The following is a 24,461-nucleotide window of genomic DNA, read 5'->3' as shown; positions in this document are numbered from 1 at the left end:
TCAGCGTTTAGAAGCTGTTTAGGATTTAGCTATCAAAAATTATCATCTTGCACCTTTCCCACTCAATATGTAAATATTTGACCTCTTCAAGGCAATTCTCTTTGGGACTCTTGACATTTAAAATAGAAGAACAATGGCAGAAGGAGCAAATGAACTTTCTTACTTTTAGTGCAGGACAACACATTCAGATTCCATCTACTGAAACACTCCAGTGAAAAATTCCATCAGGATTGTACTGCAAGCTGCTTTTGCTCTTTTGTTCCAACTATTTACTTTATTCTACTACTTTTTGCCTCAAGTTTTTTCATTAAAAATAAACAGCCAAACCTTTCCTGTACACACAAGTTTTGATGACAGAGTGCTAACTAAAAGGAGTTTCCTACGAACTGAAAAATAAATGTCAGTCTTGTAAATTATGCTTATTTATTACTATTAATTAAGTAAACTGTTTAGTATTTCAAATGCCTATTTTTAGGTATGAAGGCCTTTGTTAAGTGAGCTGGTTTTGCAACAAATCTGAGGCCAAATAAATGTGATCTGATGTGTTGACAAACTGTTGGAAAGGTGGGAAGAGGATTTAGAAGTAGGTGTGGGAGTGGGATATAGAAAGCACACACATAACAAAGCTTGTTGAGGTGTTTGAGGTTTTGTTGGACTGTTTTTGATACTAAACTGGAAGAAAAAACTAAGAAACACATCCTGTGGAAAACCCTTTTATAAAAGGTTTGATCAGTTCTGCATCATACAAGGAAGAGGAGAGGCTGCTCAGTGCATACATTTTAGATAAATAAAATCAGCACTCTGAAATTTATGGAAATAAGAGATTCCTCAAATCTCTGCACTTTACTGTGCAAACCAAGAATCTGCATTTTTTTTACGAACTGCTAAGTAAATTTTTATTAAATCTGCACAGTTTTTCTGAAGCAGGAAAACACCATCTCCAGAAAACAAAAATATTTCATTTTTGAAAGTTAATCCACAACTTCAAGAAAAACTTGGAAGAACAATCTCACTGCACTGATCCCAGCAGTCTGACCCAAGTCTGCAATAGTAGGGCAGTGCCCAAAAACACATCCGCAGAATTACTGAAGTTATTCATTTGTGAAGGGACTGCTTTTAGCTGACAAAAAACTTTCTAAAGTTTAACAACCATCTTATAAAATATCTTGAAAGCATCAGCAGTTAAGAAGGATGAGTCTAAAAAGAACAAGTGTCTTTTTTGGATGTATTTATATGAAATTAAGGATGGGATTGCATTGAATAGAAGGAAGTGTTTGTTTTCAGGAAGACAAACGGATTGCTGTGCCACACAAGAATAATTAGAAAGATTTACATTTCCTGGGTCTCACCCTCTCTTTTCCTTTGTGTATTCAAGATTTTTTGTTATTGTTGATTTTAATAATTTTCATCACCCATGATTGTGAATACAAATCAATTAAAGTCAGAAGAAAAGGTTTGATTCTTAAGCAACTAGATTAACCCGTGTCAGCACCCAAAGATTTCATGCAGTATTAGACAAGCAGAAATTGCTTTTATTAATATATTCAGATTTCCAGGAGAATTAGAAGCTGGTCAGTACTGGAATAACCATTGATAAGTTTATTCTCCCCCAGAGGCTTTCTTGTGAATTCAGATTTCATAGGAAATGTTGTGGGTAATTTTTTAAAATAATGTTGACAATAGAGTAGGTGATACAAAATTAAATTACATGCTAAAAAAAATTATAATATAACATGAAAACAAGGGGCAAACAACAAACTTTGCCTCTAAATGAGGCAGGATTTGCCTTTAAGTGACAGATGTTGTTTTACGAACACAATTCACACACAGCACACCTTCAATATTCCCCATATGTGTCACCACCAAGCAAACCTGAGATCCAAATAACCTCATGTTTTCCCAAACAGGCAAATGCAGGTGGAAGTAATATGTGCATGAGGCTTAAATATTCACTTTTATTCACAAATGAAACAGGAGTCACAGAAAGGACATTAAGTTAGACAACCTCAGACAATTACCATAGAAACCCACATACATCCTTTAAATATTTTTGGCCAGAAAATGAATTCAAGCTGTTAAGTATTTATGCTCCCTTAAATACAATCTGTTATAAACGGGAGAATTATTTAATATTTGACTGCACAAGCAAAGGTTGTCACACCTGTTAACTTCTGAAAACCCCAAACATTTCCTGTTCAGCCACAGAGGCTCTGAAGGCTCTAACAGAGGCTCTCTGTTGTCCCCGTGCTATTTCAACACCCCTGATAAACTCTGCAGCTCCAGCAGAGGCTGGGGAGGGATTTGAAGCCCAAAAAGGTGCCCAAAATTATTCATTAGGCACACGATGCTGCTGCCTGAGTAATGAATCCCAAATTTGCTCTGCTCTGGCTCAGGGGCACAGCTTGCACTCACAGATAAGGTCCCCATTTAAAATCTTCTTGCCACAAGAAGAGTTGCTGATCTATCTCCAGCTGATGAATTCCCTGATTTTTAAGAAGGCATTAGGTTGCTTATTAGTCTCAAAACTTGAGCACCAGCTCAGGGGGAAGCCAGAACTTCCTCACCAAGAATATTTAGGCTCTTTCAGCCTAAGTGGAAAGGAATGATTTGTTAGGAGAATAAGAAGTCTCAGTGCTGGCCTGAAACTATGCAGTCTCTAAAAATAAAAAAAGGGAAAACCTACACATACACACACTCCAGAGGAGCACATTCCTTCCTTCTGTTTAACACAGGGGAAAGAATCACCCTTCCAGAGACAGCAGAGAAATTTCACAGAAAAAAGGGAAAACACCACGAAGACTCCCACAATATTTAGTTAAAGTTGCATTTCTCATTATTTCTGATTATCAGTCTCTGTGTGAAGACAGGGTATGGTTGTTTATTCTCGACCCAGGCCTTGATCTCAATCCCACCACTTAATAAAAATCTTACAGCTTTCTTAGACTAGCAGAATCTGACCATCTTTTTCTTCTTAATGAAAAATGTCTTGAGAACTGAAATGGGAGAAAGGTCAAATAAAGCATCATAACCTTTTCTGCTTGCACTATGACAAAAATCTTAATATCATGTGTTTGTTCACATCTGGTTTTTTTTTTTCTTTAATTTTCAGGAAATTGCTCATACTGCAATCATAACCTTTCCCAAAGCTCAGATTAATATAGCTCAATAATAAATGTAATTAAAATGTAACAGCTAAGATCCCTGGACAAAAGATCTTACAGACAGAGTACCTCTGCTCATCAAAGGTCTCCATCAGTTCTCCTACTCTCTCTTGGGTCTATGATAGAGGTCTTGGAGGTGAAATACTTCAAATTCAGCTGAAGGATAATAAATAAAGGGACATAACAAATAAAAGGACACGGGAATGAAAGGACAGTGAAAAGATACCCAAGAACTCAAGAACAATTCTGGCATTTGATATATGAATAAAGTGGAAAGGAAACAGATGGCACAGTATTCATAAAATCCACTATTATGCTAATGAAATTAATCACACTAAAGCTGACCACAAAGCAGCACAGAGGACACTTGCTGCATTTAGGGATGAAATGGAAGACAAACTTCAATGCTAATATAAAAAGTTAGCACCAGGAGGAAAAAACAAGGATATACATAAAGCTGTTTTTATTCCAAAGAGATGCTGTGATTTCCACTGATCACTGATGGTCAGAAAGGCAAAGGAATGAAATTTGGCAAAACAAAAAGACAAAAAAAAAAACCCCATCATTCTGGCACTTTACATGGAAAGGGTGTAAAAATATTTGGACTGTCCCACTCCAAAACAGAACCAGCTCCAGCTCTCTGTCCTTCCTGGCACTGGCACAGCAGAACTGGTTTTAAATCTCCTCTGGTTTTAAAGACCTTAAAATGACCCCAGGCTGCATCAGGCAGGTGTAGATCAGGGATCAGGAAAAGGTTTCTCACAGAAAGGGCTGTCCAGCATTGGAACAGACTGTGCAGGGCAGTGGTGGAGCTGCCACGCCTGGGAGTGTTCAAAAAACGTGTGGATGGGGCACTTGGGGACACAGGGAAGTGGTGAATGTGGTGGTGCTGTGCTGATGGTTGGAATTCATTATCTCAGAGGTCTTTTCCAACTTCGGTGACTCTGTGATTCTCTGAATACCATCCACTGCATGACTTCCTTGGGAAATCTATTTTAATGCTTGCCCAGTCTTAGTACAAGAGAGCTTCTTCCTATCTCAATTTGCAATCTTCCGAGTTGGAAATTAAGTCCATTATTTCTCTTCCTACCCACTCCTGCACAGAAAACAAATTGTCCCGTTGCCTCCTCATGTATTTGAGAACTGCTACATTCCACTTCACTCACCTTTCCTTAGAATAACTGCTCCATTTTGTTCCACCTTTCACAGAAAGTCACGCTTTCAAGGTTTCTAATCTTAGTTATCACTCTCATCTAGACCCCCTATAACTCAAATCTTTCCTCAGTGCAGGGCTTAAACTGGACATCATATCAAATCTTGGACGGACAGACAATGATTTCGGCTCTCCATGACAGGGACAGCATCCAGGGAATGGCTGGAGCTGTCCCAGGGAAGGTTTATTTTGCATATCAGGGGAAGGTTCCTCATCCAGAGGGTGCTGGGCACTGCCCAGGCTCCCCAGGAATGGGCACAGCCCCGAGGCTGCCAGAGCTCCAGGAGGGTTTGGACAATGCTGCCAGGGATGCTCAGGGTGGGATTGTTGGGGTGTGTGTGCAGGGACAGGGGCTGGATCAATGATCCTGGTGGGTTCCTTCCAGCACAGAATATTCTCTTCAACTACAACCTTACTTGACCAGCACAGCCCCAGCAGGGCTGAAAAGCATGGAATGAATATTTTTCAGGGCAGTTTATCTCTGATCCACAGCTGATTGAGTGTAGGCCTGTTCAGTAAATCACAGCACTCCTGCCATGCTCATGTATGAAGCATCACTGCAATCCCTTGTCTCCTCTGCAATGGCAGGTCACTGATGTGTATTTATGCAGTTAATTACACTTGGCCAAAGGCACAGCTTTCTAATTGTCTGGACTGAATTAGATTCTATATTTTCAGATTATCGTTTGCACTTTGCCAAGGTTATGTTGACTCCTCATTCTGTCTCCCAGCAGGCTTCCAGTCCCAGCTCAAGCTTGGTGTTGAAGGCATTTCTCCATTCCATCATCTGGACCTTCAGTTAAAACACTGAAAAAATCAGAATACCATTTGGTTGACACTCCTTTATTGACAGTGAAACCAGGGGGTAAATCTCACTCCATAGCAGCTGCACCTAAACCATGGCTTCCCCCTGACAAAGTCACTTCAGGCAGTATTAAAAGTTTTCAACGAGTCAAGATACACAGCACCAGGCTCTCCTTCACTTAGTCAAGTTTCATCCCTGATATAAGAGGTAACTGCAAAAACCCACATTTCCTACACCCTGTACAAACACCACAAAAGTGCTGACGAGAATTAGCCGAGAATCAAATTACTGCCTCAAAAAACAGGCAGTGGAACTAGGACAAAAACGGAGGGAGGAGAGTGACTGGTGAGAGCACACCTTCATCCCTGCACACCCCCTTTGTGAAAGCTTCACCAATTTCATGTTCCACCCCCTTCTTTGCCCAAAACTGAGGTCTTGGCTCCTGACAATTGGTGGTTCAAGGAGACTGATTGTAACAGTGGGGAGTGTTTTGCACCATTTAATTATTGTTTTTTCTGGATTCTCTTCCATCTTCACTCAGAGCCAGGATTAAAAAATACACGAAGGAGACTAATTTTCTCGTGTTCAGGCTTGGTTGTTTATTAAATCTTATCTAAAGTACAGTATTCTGCAACAGTCCTAGCCCCCTGCTAGAAGTGAGCAAAATGGAGATAGATCCAGCTAGCTACAAGGTCTCTTAAAGCTAAACAGTCCAAAAGACAATTAACACCTATATTATTTATAGTTTTAACCCAATAACTAAATATTTGTGACCCTCGGTGTGGCTCTCACTGTCCAAGCAGAAACTACGACCTCAAACCATGAAGAAGGAAGATGAACACCAAAAGGGACACCACCCAAAATCCTTCACCTTGTCCCACACCTATTACTGTCTTATAAAAACCTCAAACTTAAAACCCTTGACCATGTGAAATCACACACTTCTATTTATACCTGTGACTTTAACTCCATCACTCCAATTTGGAAGCCTTCTCCAAGGCCTGAAATCAAAAGCAGTGTTCTCCAGGGGTCAGTGCCAGAAAGCACAGAGAGCTCAAAAATCCCAGGTTTCTGGGATCCAGCAAGTTATCCCTGAAAATTTACTGAGCCAAGCAATCTCCCACAGCCACCTGCCCCTGGACACTGCTAAAGACAGGAGAGATGGCATTCCCCAGCTCAGCCTGGCAGCCCTTCCCAGCATCAGATCTCAGCAAAGCATCCATCCTCCTGGGGGTTTTGCTGCTTTTAAAACAGGACTTTGCCTCTGAAAGGGGCAGCTGATAATTCCTGTGTCAGTGCCTTATCCTCTTAGAAGGCTGGAAGAAAATTTCAACAGAACCAATTTTTTGCCATTGAAAAATTATTTCTTGGCTACCAGAGTACTAAAAACCACGTTGAATCCCACCTGAAAATTTTGTGTAAGAATTGCTTAGAAACTGAGCTGTTCAGCTCCATGGCTATGTTCAGAGATGGCCAGAAATCTGCCCAGATCTCCCCGTGCTGAAAGCAGAGATGTGTTAGAGCAGCTGAGTGAGTGATGGAAAACATTCCTCACGTGCCATGCCAGGCTATGGCACAAACACCTCTGCTGCAGCATCATTTTCATTACCTTTCTGCAGTCTCTCCATAGTTAAGGCCATGATGTGCAATTTTTTATTCGAACATCTAAAAAACCACCAGAATTTTAAAGCTTGATTATCTCCCTCAGCAAAACACAGAATTTTTTAAAAGGTTTTTTCTATAATGCTCCTTCACAAGGAAAAGCAATTCTGTTTATTCTATCTTTGAATAATTTAATATTACATTTGCATGTAGGAATCTGTATCTAAAAGCATACGTGATTTAAAATAAACCTAGGGATACTTGTGGAATATACAAGGTAAAACTTCTATCAGTCCTAATGCTTTTTAAACATGTATTTTACAGGCAATTTCCTGTATCCCATTAACAGCAAAGTTAACATAAATGTTTAAAATATTTTTACACAACTATAAAAAGAAATAAGATTGTATCACTTAAGAAAAATGTCTCTTTAGTAGAGCTACAAAAATCAATCCAGACAGTCCTACTGATTTCACAGGCTAAAATGAATACGAACCTTTTTTTTTTTTTCTTTTCTTTTAACTGCCTCTTGTTCATAACAAGCAACAGCTAAAAAGAAACAGAGGACTGCACGTTCCACTTCTTACCAGGGAGGAATTTCAAGGAAAACCTGTACCCAGCATGACACTTAAGTATGTCCTTACCACTAAACAAGTACTTGCAGCAAAATTAGCAGGAGTTTCAGTTGCCTTCATAAATCAAGAGAATAAAAATGAACCAGTAAATCCCAGAGTCATGCAACAGAACTATAAGATACCACGTTATAAATGCCACAGTATTTCTCACAGCACAAACTGGTAAGGAAGAGAAAGTATAAAATTTAATTCCTCTCAGCTCATAAACAAATAAGTAGAGAATATTAGACTTGAGACAATCTGCTACTAATAATCTGCTTTCAAGTATTTATGGATTTGCATGAAATCATATCTTCCCTCTTGCTCCAGTTTCACACTCTGGCTGTTGATATTACACTACACCTTTTTGTGAAGGGGCTCATCAACAGTTGTTTTACCATTCCCAGACCAGTATCACTTAAAATAGTTTTTTTTTTGCCAGTGTTCTACAGCCTGTTTGCTGAGCAATCCCAGTGTCCCCACCTCCTGCAGGCAGAGGTGCAGTTCTGGAAGGCACCTGGGAGAAGAGGCTGCCCAATGTGGCACTGGCTGCTTTGGCTTTTCATTCCACCTTGAACGTGTTTCTAAAACGTGGCCAAGTGATCTCCTTCAGAAATCTCAAAATGAACAACAACCAGGAACAAGTCAAAAGCTCACAGGACTTTTTCCCAATATCTCAGTTTTTCAGACATTTTTTTTTTAATTGGAATTTCACTCTCCTGTGTCAGACTCTAAGAAAAAATCATTGCTTTAATTAGTGCAGATCATAAATCAGCAGTGTATATATAACTTGAGAATCAGAGAATCACAGACTGGTTTGAGTTGAAAAGGACCTTAGAGATCATCCCATCCCACCCCCTGCCATGGGCAGGGAACACCTTCCCATGTCCCAGGTTGCTCCAAGCCCCAGTGTCCAGCCTGGCCTTGGACACTTCCAGGGATCCAGGGGCAGCCACAGCTTCTCTGGGCACCCCGTGCCAGGGCCTCACCAAAAATAATAACTTGATGCTTGCAAGTCTTCCAATTTCCATTATGTTTACAAATACTCCAATTTTGGGTGAGCTGATAAATTTTGGATAAAAATAATGTATTTTCATTGTATCCTACTGCTGGGCAACCATGCCAGGAAAAAAAAAAAAAACAAAGAAAAAAACAATTACTAGCACAAACCTATGGACAAACACTAATGTTTTACAGACATTTTCTTTCAGAGCATTCTGGAGTATCATCCCTGCAGTACCACAGCACCTCTAAGGCGTGTCACAAAACAGCAATCTTTCTTCTGAGCTCCAGAACTTTCAAACTGCCTATGGCATTCTCCAAATACTTGAGTTTTTTGTTATTTTTCTTCTTTCATGAGGTAAGATGACTGCTCAGCTGTCTCATCCAGCAATGTTTTATTCCAATCAGCCACTTCCAAGGCAAAGGCAGGTCAGATTTTCATTATGACTAGATTTTGCTGATCCTTTATACACATCTGGTAAGATACTCAGGGACCACGCTGTTGTCATAAAAATTTACCTTGGGAGGATAAATGTTCAAGCAGCTTCTTTGTTTTGGATGAGGTGCTCACAGAAAGTCAGACAAGGCTGTTCTGTGAGCACTCATTCCACGAGCATCTCAGCTCGTGATTTGCCAGATCCCTTCCTTTGCTCCCCAGCACACCCAGCTCCCATCCCTCCAGCTGCAGAAGGGCTGACTGGCTCCCCGCTCCTCCCATGGCAATGATCAGCTGCCTTATGCTTCCCTGTGTGGAATGACTTACAAAAAACAAAGGTGTGTGCTAAATGGATAAATAGGACACAGCACACAGAAATGCCTGATAAACACTGAACCGTCCTTTGCATCTCATCTCCAAGCAGAAGTAATTTTAGAATACTGACTGTGCTGGGGGACACGGTATAATCAAAAGTCTTTCATGGGGGGAAAATATTCAAAACATATTTTCCAAATTCATTTAGAACCAGCATCAAACAATCTGATTCAGTGAAACTTCCCCCCCCTCCCCTTTCATCCTTCCCCCACCTTTTCTGTGTGTGTGGATGGATCACCCTCATCTAAAACACCTTCATAAAAGAAAAAAAATATTTGGGTAATATGTGAATCTTGCCATTAAATAATTGAGCATCCGAGTCTCAAGTGGTTAATCAGACTTGATCAATGTGGTCAACAAAACATGATCAATATAGAAAATGTAATGCAAAATGCTATTTTTTTTTTCATATATGCACCTTGTATCAAGACAGAATCTTAACTAAATCCAAAATCTATTAAACCAAAATATGGACCAAGTTTCAGAAACATCTGAGATACAGAGATTTAGCTACTTCAAAAGAAAATGTGTCAAACCAGAATAAAACACAATAAAAAAGCCTTAGATCATGTTTTTTTATGTAAAGTTCTTCAGTAACCTGTACAAGATTTACTATAGTAAGGCCACAATAAATAAATTTACAAGGACAAACAACATCATAAAAAAATCTCATGAAAAGTAAAAATGGGCTGTGCAGGAGTATAAAGTGAAATTACAAATGTTAATAAAGGCTTTATGAATATCAAGTTTCCCACATTTTCTCAGTGGACAAAAGTGGGACTTAATGACTCCAGCAAAAGGCACATTTTAATGCCACAATTAAAGTTTTTGATAGTTCCACCCTACAGAAATGGAAATACTGGAGCCCAGCACAGGCTCCCCTGCTGGACTTTAGTGAAATGAGATGCTGATTACACATATTCATTTTGTGGCTCAATAAGCTCCTTGCAGAGTGTTCAGGAGCTGTGGTGACAAATCCATCACCTCACAGAGCGCACGGTGACAGCCCCACGTCCCCACCTCGACACAGCCCTGTGCGAGTTTAGAGCAGCCACCAACGAGGAAATCAATAAGATAATGCTCTGTACAGTATTGGCCAGAGAGATGGAGAAGAGGGATATTAAAAAATTGATATATGACATTCAACTTTCTACCTTCCTTTGCAGCCTCAGCATTCTGATGGCCACATCAGTAACAGAGCCTGCAGAAGAGCTCCTGGCTCACTGCAACTGGGTTGACTCATCCACAGTGTGCACTTCCTTGGTATCTGCCAGCAATTCAGGGTGAAACTGCAGCTCAGCTTGCAGCTCAGGCTGCCAGTCCCACAGAACAATTGTAACGTGATGGAGTTCCCAGTGAAGACATCCTTAAACGAGCCTCATGAAACTCAATATGCAGCCAGGCAACGAATCCAGACCCAACAGGCTGGTAACCTGAAACTGTTTTCTCCAAAACGGGTAATTCTAAACTAATAAATGCAACCCTGCTGATTTCTGCCCTTTCCTGTAATAAAAACACACAAATTCAAAAGCTTTGTCGGAGTCAAGGGTAAAGAAGAACCTGGAAGCAGATGTTGCCATGGGAGCCTTAAGGAGCGCTGACACAATGACTGTAAAGGCAAGAACCCACTTAAAGAGTCTGGCAGAGAAAATCAAGGACCACCACAGAGTGTGGCCTGAAGAAAGGCACAACCACCTCTGGGCTAAAACTGCAGTGATTTTTAATGTATTTTATTTTTCTTGTTTAAAGCAATGATTCTGAAAAAAAAAAAAAAAAAAAGCCAAGAAAAAAATAAGAGTACCCAGGTGTTATATCAAGGAAAAATAAGAAGGGGAAAAAAAAAGAGAAGAAATTACCAGAGGACCTAAACTGACAATCTAATAACTTTTTTTTTTTTTTTGCCACAGGAAGTATTTGAAAGAATAGACAAAAATGGTCAAATGGGAGCAGTAAGACAATCCTTCATCAAGTCACTACAGGAAGCTAAAATCTGAAACTGAACTTCTCACACCCTCACCTCCAATGTTCTAAAACTGCTTTCCTTCCCAAAGTTCCATCCCATAAAGAACGAGACCTTTAATATTTTTAGTTGTTTTCCTTCCAGTTGAAAAATATTTAATTGTGCTTTCTTGCAAATTTTTAAGTTTTATAGGAATTTTGGAACAGGATGGGGCCTGGGGACAAACCCAAGTGATTGGTGAGAGCCCAGGGCTGGAGGGAAGCCCAGGAGGACGAGGATGTTACAGAAACTTAAAAGATCCTTTGGGTTCCCTGTCCCAGCAGTCTTGCAGGAAAGGTTGCCGAAGACTTTTGAAGGATCTGTCCCACTTCAGGGCATCACTGTTAATGAAAAGGAAAGCTCATAAAGCACCTTAATTTATTCTGACTTGGTTTTTGACATAATTGGTTTCCAATTTCTCTGCTGACAAAAGTATGCATTAACCCACTATTTGATTATACACAAAACTCACACAGCTCAGTACAAACTGATATTCCAGGCTCCCTATCTCATTTCCATGAGAGATGTAAAATAAAAGATCTATGGATGTTTAAGGTCTCTGATGGCTTGCCCAGCCTAAAGGGCTGGTGCTGGGCTGTAAAACCAAAACAGTCACAAAACAAAGAAAAGAAATAAAAAGTACTGAAATCAACCAACCAAATAAACTACAAAACCCAAAAATCCCACCAAAAAAAAAAAAAAAAAAAAATAAAAAGCACAAACCCCACAGCCAGCAGTCCTCACAGACTCTAAGGTCTACTGAGAAAACTGCAGCCGCAATCACTTGAAAAAAGAACACAACTGTGAACTTGATTGTATCAGTTTTACTCTTGGACACTTTTCAGTTCAGTGGAAAAGGCTGAGAGGTGTGCAGAACAAATGCATTACTAATCTCTCATTAAAGATGTATAAAATATTATGCAGTGATCTGCTACACTGAGCTCAAAATTTCAGGCTTCAGTTTCAAAGTGCTTAGTAACTTTTGTCCAGCAAAATTTAAACATGTGAAAAAGCTCTAGGACGATGGTTACAATAATCATTTCCACTCTTGCAGCTTGTCTACTGCCAGAAGAAAGTTCATTTTTAAAAGAGACCAAATGCCCAAAAGACAGTGCAACTGCTGAAATTTTTACCGGTGTCAAAAAGTGTCCTCCCCGCCTTTTCTTCAATGAAAACCTAACGCCACTTTCTACACAATATTCAAAACTACTAAAATGTAAGTAGAGAGAACAAAACCTGACAGACAGCCAAGGTGGGAACACAAGAAAGCCCCTAGCAAGGAGACTGAAATCTCTAGCAACAAGGTACAACCAAAATAAAAAAAAAAAAAAAAACAAAAAAAAAAAAACCAGAAGATAATGTTCCTGATTTCTTCCTATTGGCCAAGCAAAACAGCAAGAAAGTAGAAACTTCTGTCTCCAGAGCTTTCTGCCACTTGGGGAAGGGGAGAGATGCAGCTCACAGCCTGGACTTTCTTCTTCTGTGCTCAAACACAAGCAAAATTCAATTATCTTCCAGGGATTCTTGAGAGCTGCAGTAATGCCATTAAAAATATGCTGTGGATGAGAAGGGCTGTGTGTAAAATGGCAGTGATTTCTGGCTGGAACCAAATGATGTGACCCTGGATACATCCTGAACATATAAGCTGGAACACTGTTGAATTCAGAAACTCCAAAACAAAGATATCTATCTGACAGTGGATTTATTTATCACATAAGTGGCTCAGAAAGAAATGCTTATTTTACAGGGAATGGACCATCATAAAATTAATTCACTGATCACACTCAGCACTACACCAAGGATGCTCCTGCAGGTTCCCAGCTACTCAACAAGTAATTTGGTTGTGTCAGACAGGAACTGCTCAAATAAAAACCATTTTTCCATGAAGGATAAAAACACTACCACAAACTTTGTTAAACCATCACATTCCAATAGTCAACAATATCACACTGCATATAGATGAAAGCACTGAGTCCCTCAGCTTAAAAAGAAGTAAAAAAACATAAATATTACAGCCAATGGAAGCATACATGGAGATCTTATGAGGTGGAACGCAGGAATGAAGCAGATTTAAAGAATATGGACTGAGAAGACAGAAAAGAAAGAAGAAAAAGAAGATATAGATATAGATATTTAAACAGATATAGATGTTATCCCTCATATGCATGCATTTCCCTCAAATTTTTGCATCCTTGTCAGAAAAAGTATAAAACTACCTGCCTATTAAAATATTTCAAGCAGAGCAGTAAAAGCATAATCATTCCACACTAAGGGTGTAGATATGTGTAATTCCCTGGGGAAAAAAATGGAATACATTAATACATATTCCCTGGAAAGAACTCCCTATTCAGAAGCCATTCAGCACACTGGATTCATTATGCTTTTACATGAACCCCTTCCAATGGAGGTTTTTATAATTAGCATAAGCAGATGCAATGCATTTTCATTATTAGAGAGCAAGATGAAACGAATCAGAACAATTAATTCCTGTTGCAAATGTCATTTATCCAACACCCTTCTCTGAAAACTTCGAGATGAATTGTTTGTACAAGGAGATAAGGATTTAGAGCAAGGAGGTGCCCAGGTGTCAGCCTTGTCCAGCGGTGATCCATCCCAGAGCGGGCTGGAATTGGCTCCACAGATTTGGGGGAGCTTCCAGCAGCTTCTCACTGAACCCTGCACTCCCTCACTACCAAAACCTGGCCATGCAATCCCAATACTTATAATAAACGATTGTAGTGTATCCTTTTCCACACTACCAGTTTCTTCAGTGAAAATTAAGCTGCGCTTCTGCGTTTAAAATGTTACGTACAATCAATTTCATCTATTTTCATCTTTAAAAAAGGTTGATAAAGAACAATACTCATATTAAGTTTCAAGGTTACTTTGTTATGACTGTGCTTTTTTTTTGGCTAAACACCCTTTTATTCATGAAGGAAGAAAGGAAACTTGTAGAGATAGTTCCTTTGTTCCACACTGACTCAAGAAACTGAATGAGAATGAAAATTTTAGCGCTGACTTCATTTAGGATATTAAAAAGACTTATTTTTAAAAACAGGTATCTACAAAAAGGAAAATTTCCATTCAGCAGAGAAATATTCCTTGTGTATTCATCAAAGGTCATCTGCACAATATAGAATTAATCTGTGCTGAATAAGCTAAGTTACATATCCTTAACAACCTCGTTATAAATTAGTAGATGGTTTGAAGTCTCATGAACAAGTACCAAAGTACTACAGGAATACAAAGAAATAGACTAAATAAGAGAGAAATTCCAATTTATAAAGGGGAAAATATTAATCATCCCATTGAAAGAAGATGAAGCGGATATTTCTTCCCAATCTGAGCATTTGCTGCTCAGACACATAATATTCAAGAACACCAACCACTGATGAGTTTGTGAGAAAAGATACTGAAAATTAATTTAGCAAACAGGAAAATACATATGGTAATTTACACCATGTGCTTAAGGCACAATTACACCATTTTCTTAAGGCAAAACTGCAGCTAAATTTCTCTGGCTGAAAATCAAGGTCATCTTTAAAATACACCAAAAGCTCAGATCTCTCTAGTTACAAAAAAGAAGAAGAAAAAAAAAAAGAAGAAAAGAAAAATTCATTTAATAAAACAGTCCAAGATTACCAAAAAAGTCTACTTGGAGCCATTAAAATATCCATCTACCTATGCCCTGAATCGTGTGAACTGCAAATAAATCAGTCAGTCTTCAGAAACAAGTATTGAAGGGCAATGGAACAGAAACTGCCACTGCTTCTCAGAACATGGATCATTAGAATTAGGTTAATTAACACCTCAAAGCAAAATCTTGTAATTAGGGTATTATTTTTGTAATTAGGATTATTTTCTATCCTAACTTTTGCAGGCTGATGACACACACAGCTAATGAAGTTAATGAAAAAGAAGAAAGTGAGGAAGATTTTCAGATCACTCTGAAGAATGAAGCTAAGATTGATTGCAAACTTCAATATCCAAATTGCTCCCAAAGTCATTAGAACCATACATATTTAATCACAGAGGTGGGGTATCTATTTTCTCTCTTCCGTGGCAAATCTGATGACAGAAAATAAGCAACCCTGCTCCGTGCTTCCTCCCTGATTCAGAAAGAGAGAAGACCCATCAGTGCAGGGCTCTGCTCTTCCAGTAATAATTCTCCCAGTTTCATCACTCCTGGTGGAACTAAAGCATCTCAAAGCGTTATTAAGGTTGGAAAAGACCTCTAAGATCAACCAGCCCAACCATTAACTGAGGACAACTAAACCACAAGTGCCACATCCACACGTTTTTGACCACTTCCAGGGATGGTGACTCCACTCCCTTAACAACCCTTTCCATGAAGAAATTTTCCCAACAGCCCACCTGAATCTGGCCCAGTTCCCTCTCCTCCTGTCCCTGTTCCCTGGGAGCAGATCCCAAATCCCCCCTGGCTGTCCCCTCCTGTCAGGGAGTTGTGCAGAGCCACAAGGTCCCCCCTGATCCCCCTTTTCTCCAGGCTGAGCCCCTTTCCCAGCTCCCTCAGCTGCTCCTGGGGCTCCAGACCCTTCCCTGGACTCTCTCCAGCAATGTCTTCTTTGTCACGAGGGGCCCAAACTGACCCCAGGATTTAAAATGCTTCATGAGTATCACACTTCAAAAATATATCCAATTCTTCCTTAAAGGTTCAGGTAGCAGTGATTTTCTCATCTTTCCAGGAGTACTATTGCAGCTTGTATGTAATTTACACTTCATTTATTATTCACTTACCATTCGTTCTCAAGCCAAAGGATTTTGTGGGATTAAAACAAAACTTTCACTACAAGACAACCTCTTGCTGATACACAAACATACATTGGTTAAGATCATAATACCTCTTAACTTACTAAATTACTCCTTGTCCTGCAAACACCTACTCCAAAATCCTTGCTGAGGGTGTTGGGATGTTTTAGTTTCAGGGTGTGAATCCCATATTCGACTTTGATTTAGACTAGGATGGTGAAGTATTATTTACACTGTAAGTGCTACCAAAATAGTCTCAAAATCTATACTGGCAGCAAATTTAAGACAATTTCTTTTTAATTGATACAGATGAAATGCATCCAAAGTCTTTAGGCTTCCCTTAAAAGACAAAAGTGCAATATTTCACATCATTCTTCTCTGATCTCATTCCAATTTGTCAACAGCTTTTCTGAGAAGGGGAAACCCTTCCAATAATAATCTCATTAACAAACACTATGTTACAACAATAATGCCTAAATAAAATTTACTTTACACCCAGCAGCTGATGCACTTAAGGACCATTTCATCATGTTATGGTGAGCTCACATTCAGTTGGATATTTGAACAGATATTTTGAAGTTGCTGCTTAACAAATCATACCAAGACCCTGTTCATACAGTATGTGACTGAAATTCTTTATTTTAATACATTTGATTCACATTATTAAAAACATTTTTTCAAGTTGTCCCCCTGTTAAAGCACTACATTTGTATGACAAAAAATATCCTAGACTTAGAACCATTCCATTTATATAAATTATTATATTAACACTTGTACCTGCTGTAGTAACTCTGAGGTCCTTAACCACTGGAAAAAAAAAAAGTGTTTAATTTATTCAAACACTTTGAGTAAACAGAAGTTTATGCTATCAACAAGAATTTCCTTATCAGCTAAAATGAAAATCCATTTCTTATTTTGTATCAATTTCAACTATGCAATTATCTTTTAAAACACAAGGTGATATACCTATCCTGCTTTAATTAGCATTTTTAACATAAAAGAAGATGAATATAATTTGCTAATATATTTGCTGACCCTGAGAAGTTTTGGAAGTGACAGGCAGTTCACAAGATATTCTGAAAAAAAAAAAAAAAACAACAAAAGAAAACTGCTTTTCAAGCAATTGCAGAAAAATCATCTAAAAAATGCAACCAAAGCAAATTTTCCCTCAAAACCTTTAGATGTTCCCCTTCTACAGGGATGACCCAAATTAAATCAACAGGATTGTTAAGAACCTGCTGAGTTGTGGATTTGGGGACATGAAAAAGGCTCATCCCTGTTTCACTAGACCTCTCTATACATCTTCAAGGACACAAGCAGAAGAAGAACACTTCAATAATTAGTTTGATCTTCTTGATTAGAGTTTGGAAATCCCAGGCAAGAACATTTTCTGAAAAGTCTGCCATGAAAGCTGCCAGAAATCCATCTGCAGAAACAGGGCTGAGTTAGAAAGCTGTCTAGAAAAGTTCCAAAGATATTATTTCAGGATGGAGACAGGATCAGGGATGTTCCTCGGCTCCAGCAATGAAACTGTCTGCATTAATTCTTCCCTACACTTACAGGAAAGTCAGCCAGGCTGGACAGGGGTTGGAGGAACCTGGGATAGTGGAAGGTGTCCCTGCCCATGGCAGGGAGCTGGAACAAAGTGATCTTTCAGGTCCCTTCCAACCAAACCATTCTGCTAAGAAAATGATTTTGTCCATATCACATAAAGACAAAAACACTTTCTGGTAACCCTGAGCCACTAATAATTGCCTAATGATGAAAAAAATTGAAAAGTTATCCAATGCATGGAAAATCTAGCATTTAATACTAAGAACTAAAAATTACAAGCAGGTTCATTTTAGCCATGAGTTTTCCAGCCACAGCTTACTGCTCACCCAAGATACCCCCAGCACAATCTGCATTTCCAGCTATGATACACCAGTGGCAAATTTTCTCACCATCTCTCCACATGGGCTTGTACAGCAGGAGAGGAGAAAAAGCAGCCATCATACTGCATTGCTCTGAGTTAAGAACCATTATTCCATAAAAGCAGAACATGGGAGTAATGGATGAGACCTACAGCCCTCTGAGTCCTTGTTCTGCCCCCTGCAAATGCCAGCCTGGACATGCATAAACTCCAAAGTACAAACACACCCACAAACACCTCTGAACAGCAAAAAAAATGGGAGGCACAGACTGACAAGGTCCAGACCTTACAGGACACTGCACATCAAAAATACCCTGCAGCTTTCAAGCATGGAGAGTAAAAGTAGGAAAGACAAAATTTAGCTAAAGGTTCTCCTATACAGCACAAAACGTCTCCATGCCGAGAGGTGGCACAGAGGCAAGGATGTTACAGAATCCAATTTCAGAGAAAAAACAAGGATGGCCAGAGTGCAGCAGATGCTTCTAGCAGGAGTTAACAGTTGAAAAAGCATCCTGAAGTAAAAAGGCAGCTGGTAGTTTTCAGTTCAGAAATTATTTTAAGTAATGCGTATCAAAAACCTAGGACAAAGGGAAATGGCCACAAGTTGTGCCATGGGAGGCTTAGATTTTTTATCAAGACAAATTTCTTCACTGAAAGGGTGGTCAAGCACTAGAAGAGGCTGACCAGAGCAGTGACAGAGTGCCCATCCCCGCCAGGATTGAAAAGCCATGTGGATGTGGCACTTGGGGACATGGGTCAGTGCTGGCCTTGGCAGGGCTGGGGGAATGGCTGGACTGGATCATCTCAGAGGGTTTTTCCTTCTACAATGCTGGATTCTACAGTGATGGAGACTCTACAGTGCTGGAGAAAGAAAGGAGGATTCTCTTCCTATTCAACATAATAACTGCATAAAAATGTTTGAAGTTCAGTTTCAGAAGGAGAAGTTCCATATTCCTTTTGTGATACCATTTGACTTTGTCTCCCTGACATGGAACAGCAATCACCAAATCCATGCCAGGGAAGGCTGGTGCACAGTCCAGCCTCCCACACTCCCAGAAACACCACAGATTTGGGACTCTGACAGAAAGAGCTTGATCAATAATTAGTTTCACTATTGGAAGAATAGTTCTGTTCAGGCAAAAAAAAAAAAAAAAAGCAATACTGACCTTATTATACAACTGAACTGAGCTTGAATGATCAAAAAAATAAACCTTTATAATTCATTTTCCCTTAGGTCTGTCTTGAAGGTGACTTCAGGTGAATCCAGCTATCAAAGAAAGAAAGTGCTGGAGAATTCAGTGCAACTACCAGAACTAGTGCAACAGGTAGCAGGCACAAAGTGCTCCATTACCCACCTTCCCCCAAACTTGTTTGAAATATGCAAAGGCATTCACCAACCCCACAAAAGTACAGCTGCGGTTCAAATGCAGCTGACAAGATTAATAAATAATGTATTTCCCATGGAAAAGAGCACACCAGATTTAGGTTTCAAATGCAATAAAACCAAGGTTCACAAAATGCAAGTAGCATCCAATTAATTGGAATGGTTTGGAATGCAGTTATATCCATATTATTTATGACAGTATAGAAATTTGTCCATTTTCCAAACACAGAGTACAAGGGAAGTTGTGAAGAATAACATTAGCCATTATTATTACGAATTTCTACATAAGCTACATGAAATAAAACTATTTGGAATTTCACCCAATGACTTACTTATTTCACAGGTATAGGCAATTAATTTTACTGAGTGATGCTATTATTTTAAAAACCACAAAATCATCAATCAATTATTTTTGTCTGCCTTGACAGATTGTTGCTTCCTTTAAGATGCTGTAACTGCCATCTTTAATTTATTTGGAAATAAAAAAACCCACAAAACATGCACTGCATTCAGAACTGTCTCTCCACAGCAAATCTAGAAGGACAAAAGTGTGTCACGCCGAAGGAAAGCAGAATCAGTCAGGAACAATCTGCAACAGCAGCACTCACAATTATTTGTGCTGTTGTTAAAACTCTGCAATAATAAGGAACAGTCCAAAAATGTAAGGATCCTAAAAGGCCCAGCAGCTGCATGGCTCTGGTAAAAAAGGCACAGTTGTAAAACAGCCACATAGGCTGAGTATCTAAAATTCCCAGGCAAAACTAATGAAAAGAGACACAGACTGACATTAGAAAAATTGAATCTCAGCAAAAGAGCAAATCTCATCTTCAAAAGCTTGACACAGCCTCTTCGTCTTTTCTTCCATGTGTGCATACATGATTATTTTTGGTGTTTTTCCAAAAAACAATTGCATGGATGTTGGTGGTTTATAGTTAGCATTTATTTCTCTTCTCTTCTCAACATATCCTTATTGCATCCATATTCTTATTTAATTAGCACTCAAAACCACCAGAAACAAAAAATTATCCCCTGACACTTTATGGAGAACCTCCAAAAGTCTTATTTTTCAGGTATACATAAAATATTGTGTAATTGCAGTTAAAATCTTCCTAAAAATATAATTCTTTTTTTTCTTTGGAAAACCACCCACAGTCTAACAAATAAAACAGCAATCCAGTTGGTTATTATGCAGGAGGGCGAGAGTAACAGGCAGCAAGCCTTGAGAATATGCTTTAGTTATAGATTTCCTTATAAAAATCTCATGGAATCAAAAATTACAGAATTAAAATGAAATCAGAAAACAAAACTAGCAATAAATACAATTACCTTATGCTTTTTTAGCTAATCGTGACACTAAAGCCAGAGAAAATAAACACATTTCAATTAGTAATTTCAACGCTGTGGAGAACAGAAATTCTAATGATTTTTTTTCCAGCACGTATTTCTTAGAAAATCTCAGTAATGGCAAGTTAATAAATGACGTGACAAGCCCTACCTGCTACTCTTCCACCATGACAACAAGCACTGGGAACAGGGTGCCCCAGCAAGCCCCAATCCTCTCACATCTCTGACAGCCACACAAAGTTTTAATTAGTTTGCTAGTTCAGGGCTTCCTAGAATAAATGCAGTTCTGTCATTTCTAATGCATTCTCATGATCAGTTAATGGATTTTTGGATTTTTTTTTTTTTTTTTTTTTGCCTCCAGCTCAGACAACCTTCTTGTCTTATAATTTCTTCTAAATCAATTTCTAGGTTATCCATATTTTCTCATCTGGAACACTAATGAGCTTGTCTAAAATTCACTTTAACGCACCATTTTCCTACCCTGACTCACTGAGGTGTTCTTTGTCAAACCCACATCACATTTCTGCAATAATCTCTGAAGTATCAGCAAAAACCAATGGATCTGCCATCATTTGGAAATCTGTCAGTCATGTGCCTATACATACACTGTGCTAAGAGCCTAAGTTCACAGGTACAAAAGATTAAATTAGCACTTTTGGAGCCCTAAAATTTGTGTACAGTTGTTTCCAGTTTTTCCAGCAGTACCCACAATCACACACCGCTTGGAGAACAAGAGGGTACTCTGATTAATCAAATACAAATGCCAAAACAAAACGTGAATTTCTGCAGGTGGTGATGGAAATCAAAGGATCAGGCAAACTTTGGCTGAAGGGGACTCAGGATTTCATCTCCTCCAAACTGCTGGTCAAAACTGCTCTACAGCTCCCTGAAAGGAGGTGGAGGCATGGTGGGGACTGGCCTCGTCCCCCAGACAAGCAGCAGAAGAATGAGAGGACATGGCCTCAGGCTGTGCCAGGGGAGGGTCAGGTTGGACATCAGGAGGAATTTCTTCACTGAAAGTGTGGTCAGGCACTGGAACTGCCCAGGGAGGTCTGGAGTCCCCATCCCTGGAGGTGTCCAAGGAAGGACTGGAAGTGGCACTGACTGCTCTGAGCTGGGCACAAGGTGGGGGACTGGTCACAGCATGGACTCCATGATCTTGGAGAGCTTCCCCCACCTGAATTACTCTATGGAAGTAGGACTGCCTTCAAAGGTTGCTCAGGAACTTCTGTGAAAGTTCTGCTGCATTTTGTGGCCATTAAATCTCTCTCTTCTATTCAGTGACCTATTTCGATGACTTACGGAAGAGCTTCCCATCTCTATGATCCCATTTGAATCCACAAGTGGGCTTCAGAGCTCAAACTGAATGGGATTAAATACCTATAAATTTATTTATTTATTTATTTATTTATTGGCCAAGACAAAGCTTCAAATTAGATGTTCTCTCTCTCAGGAAGGAAATTGCTTTGGAACTTTTTAAAGAGATCCAAATCTCTGCATGTGGCATCTTCTGGAGGCTGCCACTGCAGAGGCAGATTGTGATCAAAGCCCCTGCAGAGGTAAACCAGAGACTATTCCTGACCCAACCAGACTGCAAATACAATTTCAGGCAGAGGAAAAAAATAAAAAGTCTTTAAAACTGAGATGATCGTTAACTTATCTGAGAAAAACAGAAAGAGCAGGTGAATAGCCTCAGTTAGAAATGCAACTGATAAATGCAATCTGAAGGTACCACATTTTTCATCATTTGGAGCTTTCGTGATTACTTTTGTGTGGAACATATAAAACACATTTTAGTCAAACATACTCCACTGGAATCAAAGTAAAGGGAAATAAGTAAAACTACTGACTTCCCTAATACAAGAAATCAAATGACATGTTAAAGAAGGAGGTTTTATTTATTTATTCATATTATCTAGAAACCTATGAAAAGAAGAAACCAGAATGGAAATATTCATAAAAGTTGAATAAAACAATAGCCTAACATTTCTCTACCCTCTCTTGACAGCATTTTATTTTCCCTGGTCTCCTTGACACGCTCTAAAATAGAAACACATTGCTCCTCATCAAAATACAATCCTGGGAACATGAGTTTTTATCACTGAAGAAATCCATGTCCTGTAGCTCAGCTTGTAATTTCTTGATTTACATTTGCTCAAGCATGCTATCAAACAAAGGTGCAGCTTGAGCCCAAAGCTAACCCAGCACCTGGTGCAACTACGGAGCTACAATGCTACTTTCCCTTCTGGGCTGATGTTTTCTCTTCTCTGGGCAAAGCAGTGGGAAATAAAGCAAATGGAAAACATGAAATTCCCTCACAGAAGAGCCAGCAACAGGTTTCACAACAGAGTTTGGTGCACAGCAGCTTCACGGGCTGGTGTTGATCAGTACCAGAGTAACAGAGAACTGGCAACCTCATTTTCAGTTGGTTTCACAGTGAATTCAGGATTTTTGTCTGTCTTTTATATCAAGAACAAAATTATCAGGGTTTATAATGGACGTTAATTACCATGTTATCACCATGTGGAATGGAAGAACTCTCTCTGCCTTGAGTCGGTAAAGTTATGTACACAGTCAGAGACTTTCATTTCCAGAATAATTTGTAGAGAAATAACATTTATTTTTCTCAAAAACAAAGACAGACAACCATATGTCATTTCTTTGGAAAGTGACTCACTGAAAGAGCAGAGGAACCATACAGAGACATCATTTTAGGTGAATTAAAGAAGCAGCTTTCCATTATTAACAGCAACTCAGAAACAGAAAGGCACCAGGCCTCTACATACACTCCTAGTGATGGCAGGACAGAATGAAACAGGTTTTAATAGTTTCTGTAATCTGGATGGTTGGTTTTGCTTTGTTTTCATTTTGAACCTGTCTTTCATGGTGAAATAACAAACCAAGAGCATGTCTCAGTCAGATCCCTATCTTTGACTGACTGCTCATTAAGTTTCTAAACTGCTTTATAAGACAGACATAAGTAAATAGCTGTTGCTACTGTATTCCTGCTCACATTTTGAGACTATAAATTATTTAGAACAAGAGTCTCTAAACATGTTTGAACACAGCTTTCCAACAGAGATCACAAACAAAAACTGCTCATGTTTTTATTATCAAATACTATTAAGATAATTACTTAAGAAGAGTAAACACAGCATCAGGCTGAAGGAAGAAAAAAACAAACCCAAGTTACTTGCCTGGGTAACGAGTGGCTCCAATAGTCTCTCTACTGTGAGAGTCCTGATTTCCAAACTTTTGGGGTCCCATTTCAAAATGATAGGTGAAGTTGCAGAAGTCATACTCCCTGGAATAAAGTTGCACAGCATGAAAATTATTACTGCAATATCCCCATACAACATAGCATTTATTTAAAGAATAAATATATATAGCCACATATAAAATACTTCATAATCTTGCTGGTGTTCCTCAACTTCCAACAACTCCCAGGCACACTGCCACATCCACTGGGTGCTTAGACATTTATATTCCAAATTCTTTTTAGTCCTGTGCCTACCTCCAACACCTCAGCAGATGGGTGTGTCCTGAAGGAACCACATCCCATGGAGGGCACAGGCAGGAGCAGGTTTATCCTCAAGGACTCCATCCCACAGAGGAGACCCCCAAAGTGGAGCAGGGGAAAAGTGTCAGGAAGGAGCAGGAGTGTTATGAACTTAATACAGCCCCATATGTCCCTGTGCCACTTGGAGTGGGAGAGACAAGGAACTGGGAGAGTCAGGATTAAAACAAATCCAACAACTCTGTTCAGATTTTTGAATCAAACTTCCCCCACGGCATTCAGCATTTCTTAATTTTGCATCAAGAAGAGGAGTACTCATTTAAAGTC

The 24,461-nt window shown here is 39.2% G+C and overlaps 1 protein-coding gene across 5 annotated transcripts in view; it reads right to left on the bottom strand.

Annotated features, from left to right (window-relative positions):
• Positions 1 to 23,916, bottom strand: part of CTNNA2 (catenin alpha 2) — a 403,809-nt gene extending 379,893 nt beyond the window's left edge. For 4 of the 5 annotated variants that reach the window (XM_062493295.1, XM_062493296.1, XM_062493297.1 and 1 more), the window contains exon 1: positions 23,815 to 23,916. In XM_062493295.1, the coding sequence (XP_062349279.1) occupies positions 23,815 to 23,916 (102 nt within the window). Of the gene's footprint in view, positions 1 to 18,855; positions 18,863 to 23,801 lie in introns of all 5 variants that reach the window. The other variant, XM_062493299.1, reaches the window with a different exon arrangement.
• Between the last annotated feature and the right edge of the window lie 545 nt (positions 23,917 to 24,461).

This window comes from Cinclus cinclus, chromosome 5 (assembly GCF_963662255.1).
Source record: "Cinclus cinclus chromosome 5, bCinCin1.1, whole genome shotgun sequence".
NCBI classification, from domain to species: domain Eukaryota; kingdom Metazoa; phylum Chordata; class Aves; order Passeriformes; family Cinclidae; genus Cinclus; species Cinclus cinclus.
Note: the sequence above shows the minus strand (reverse complement) of the source record. Positions and strands in the feature narration are given on the sequence as shown.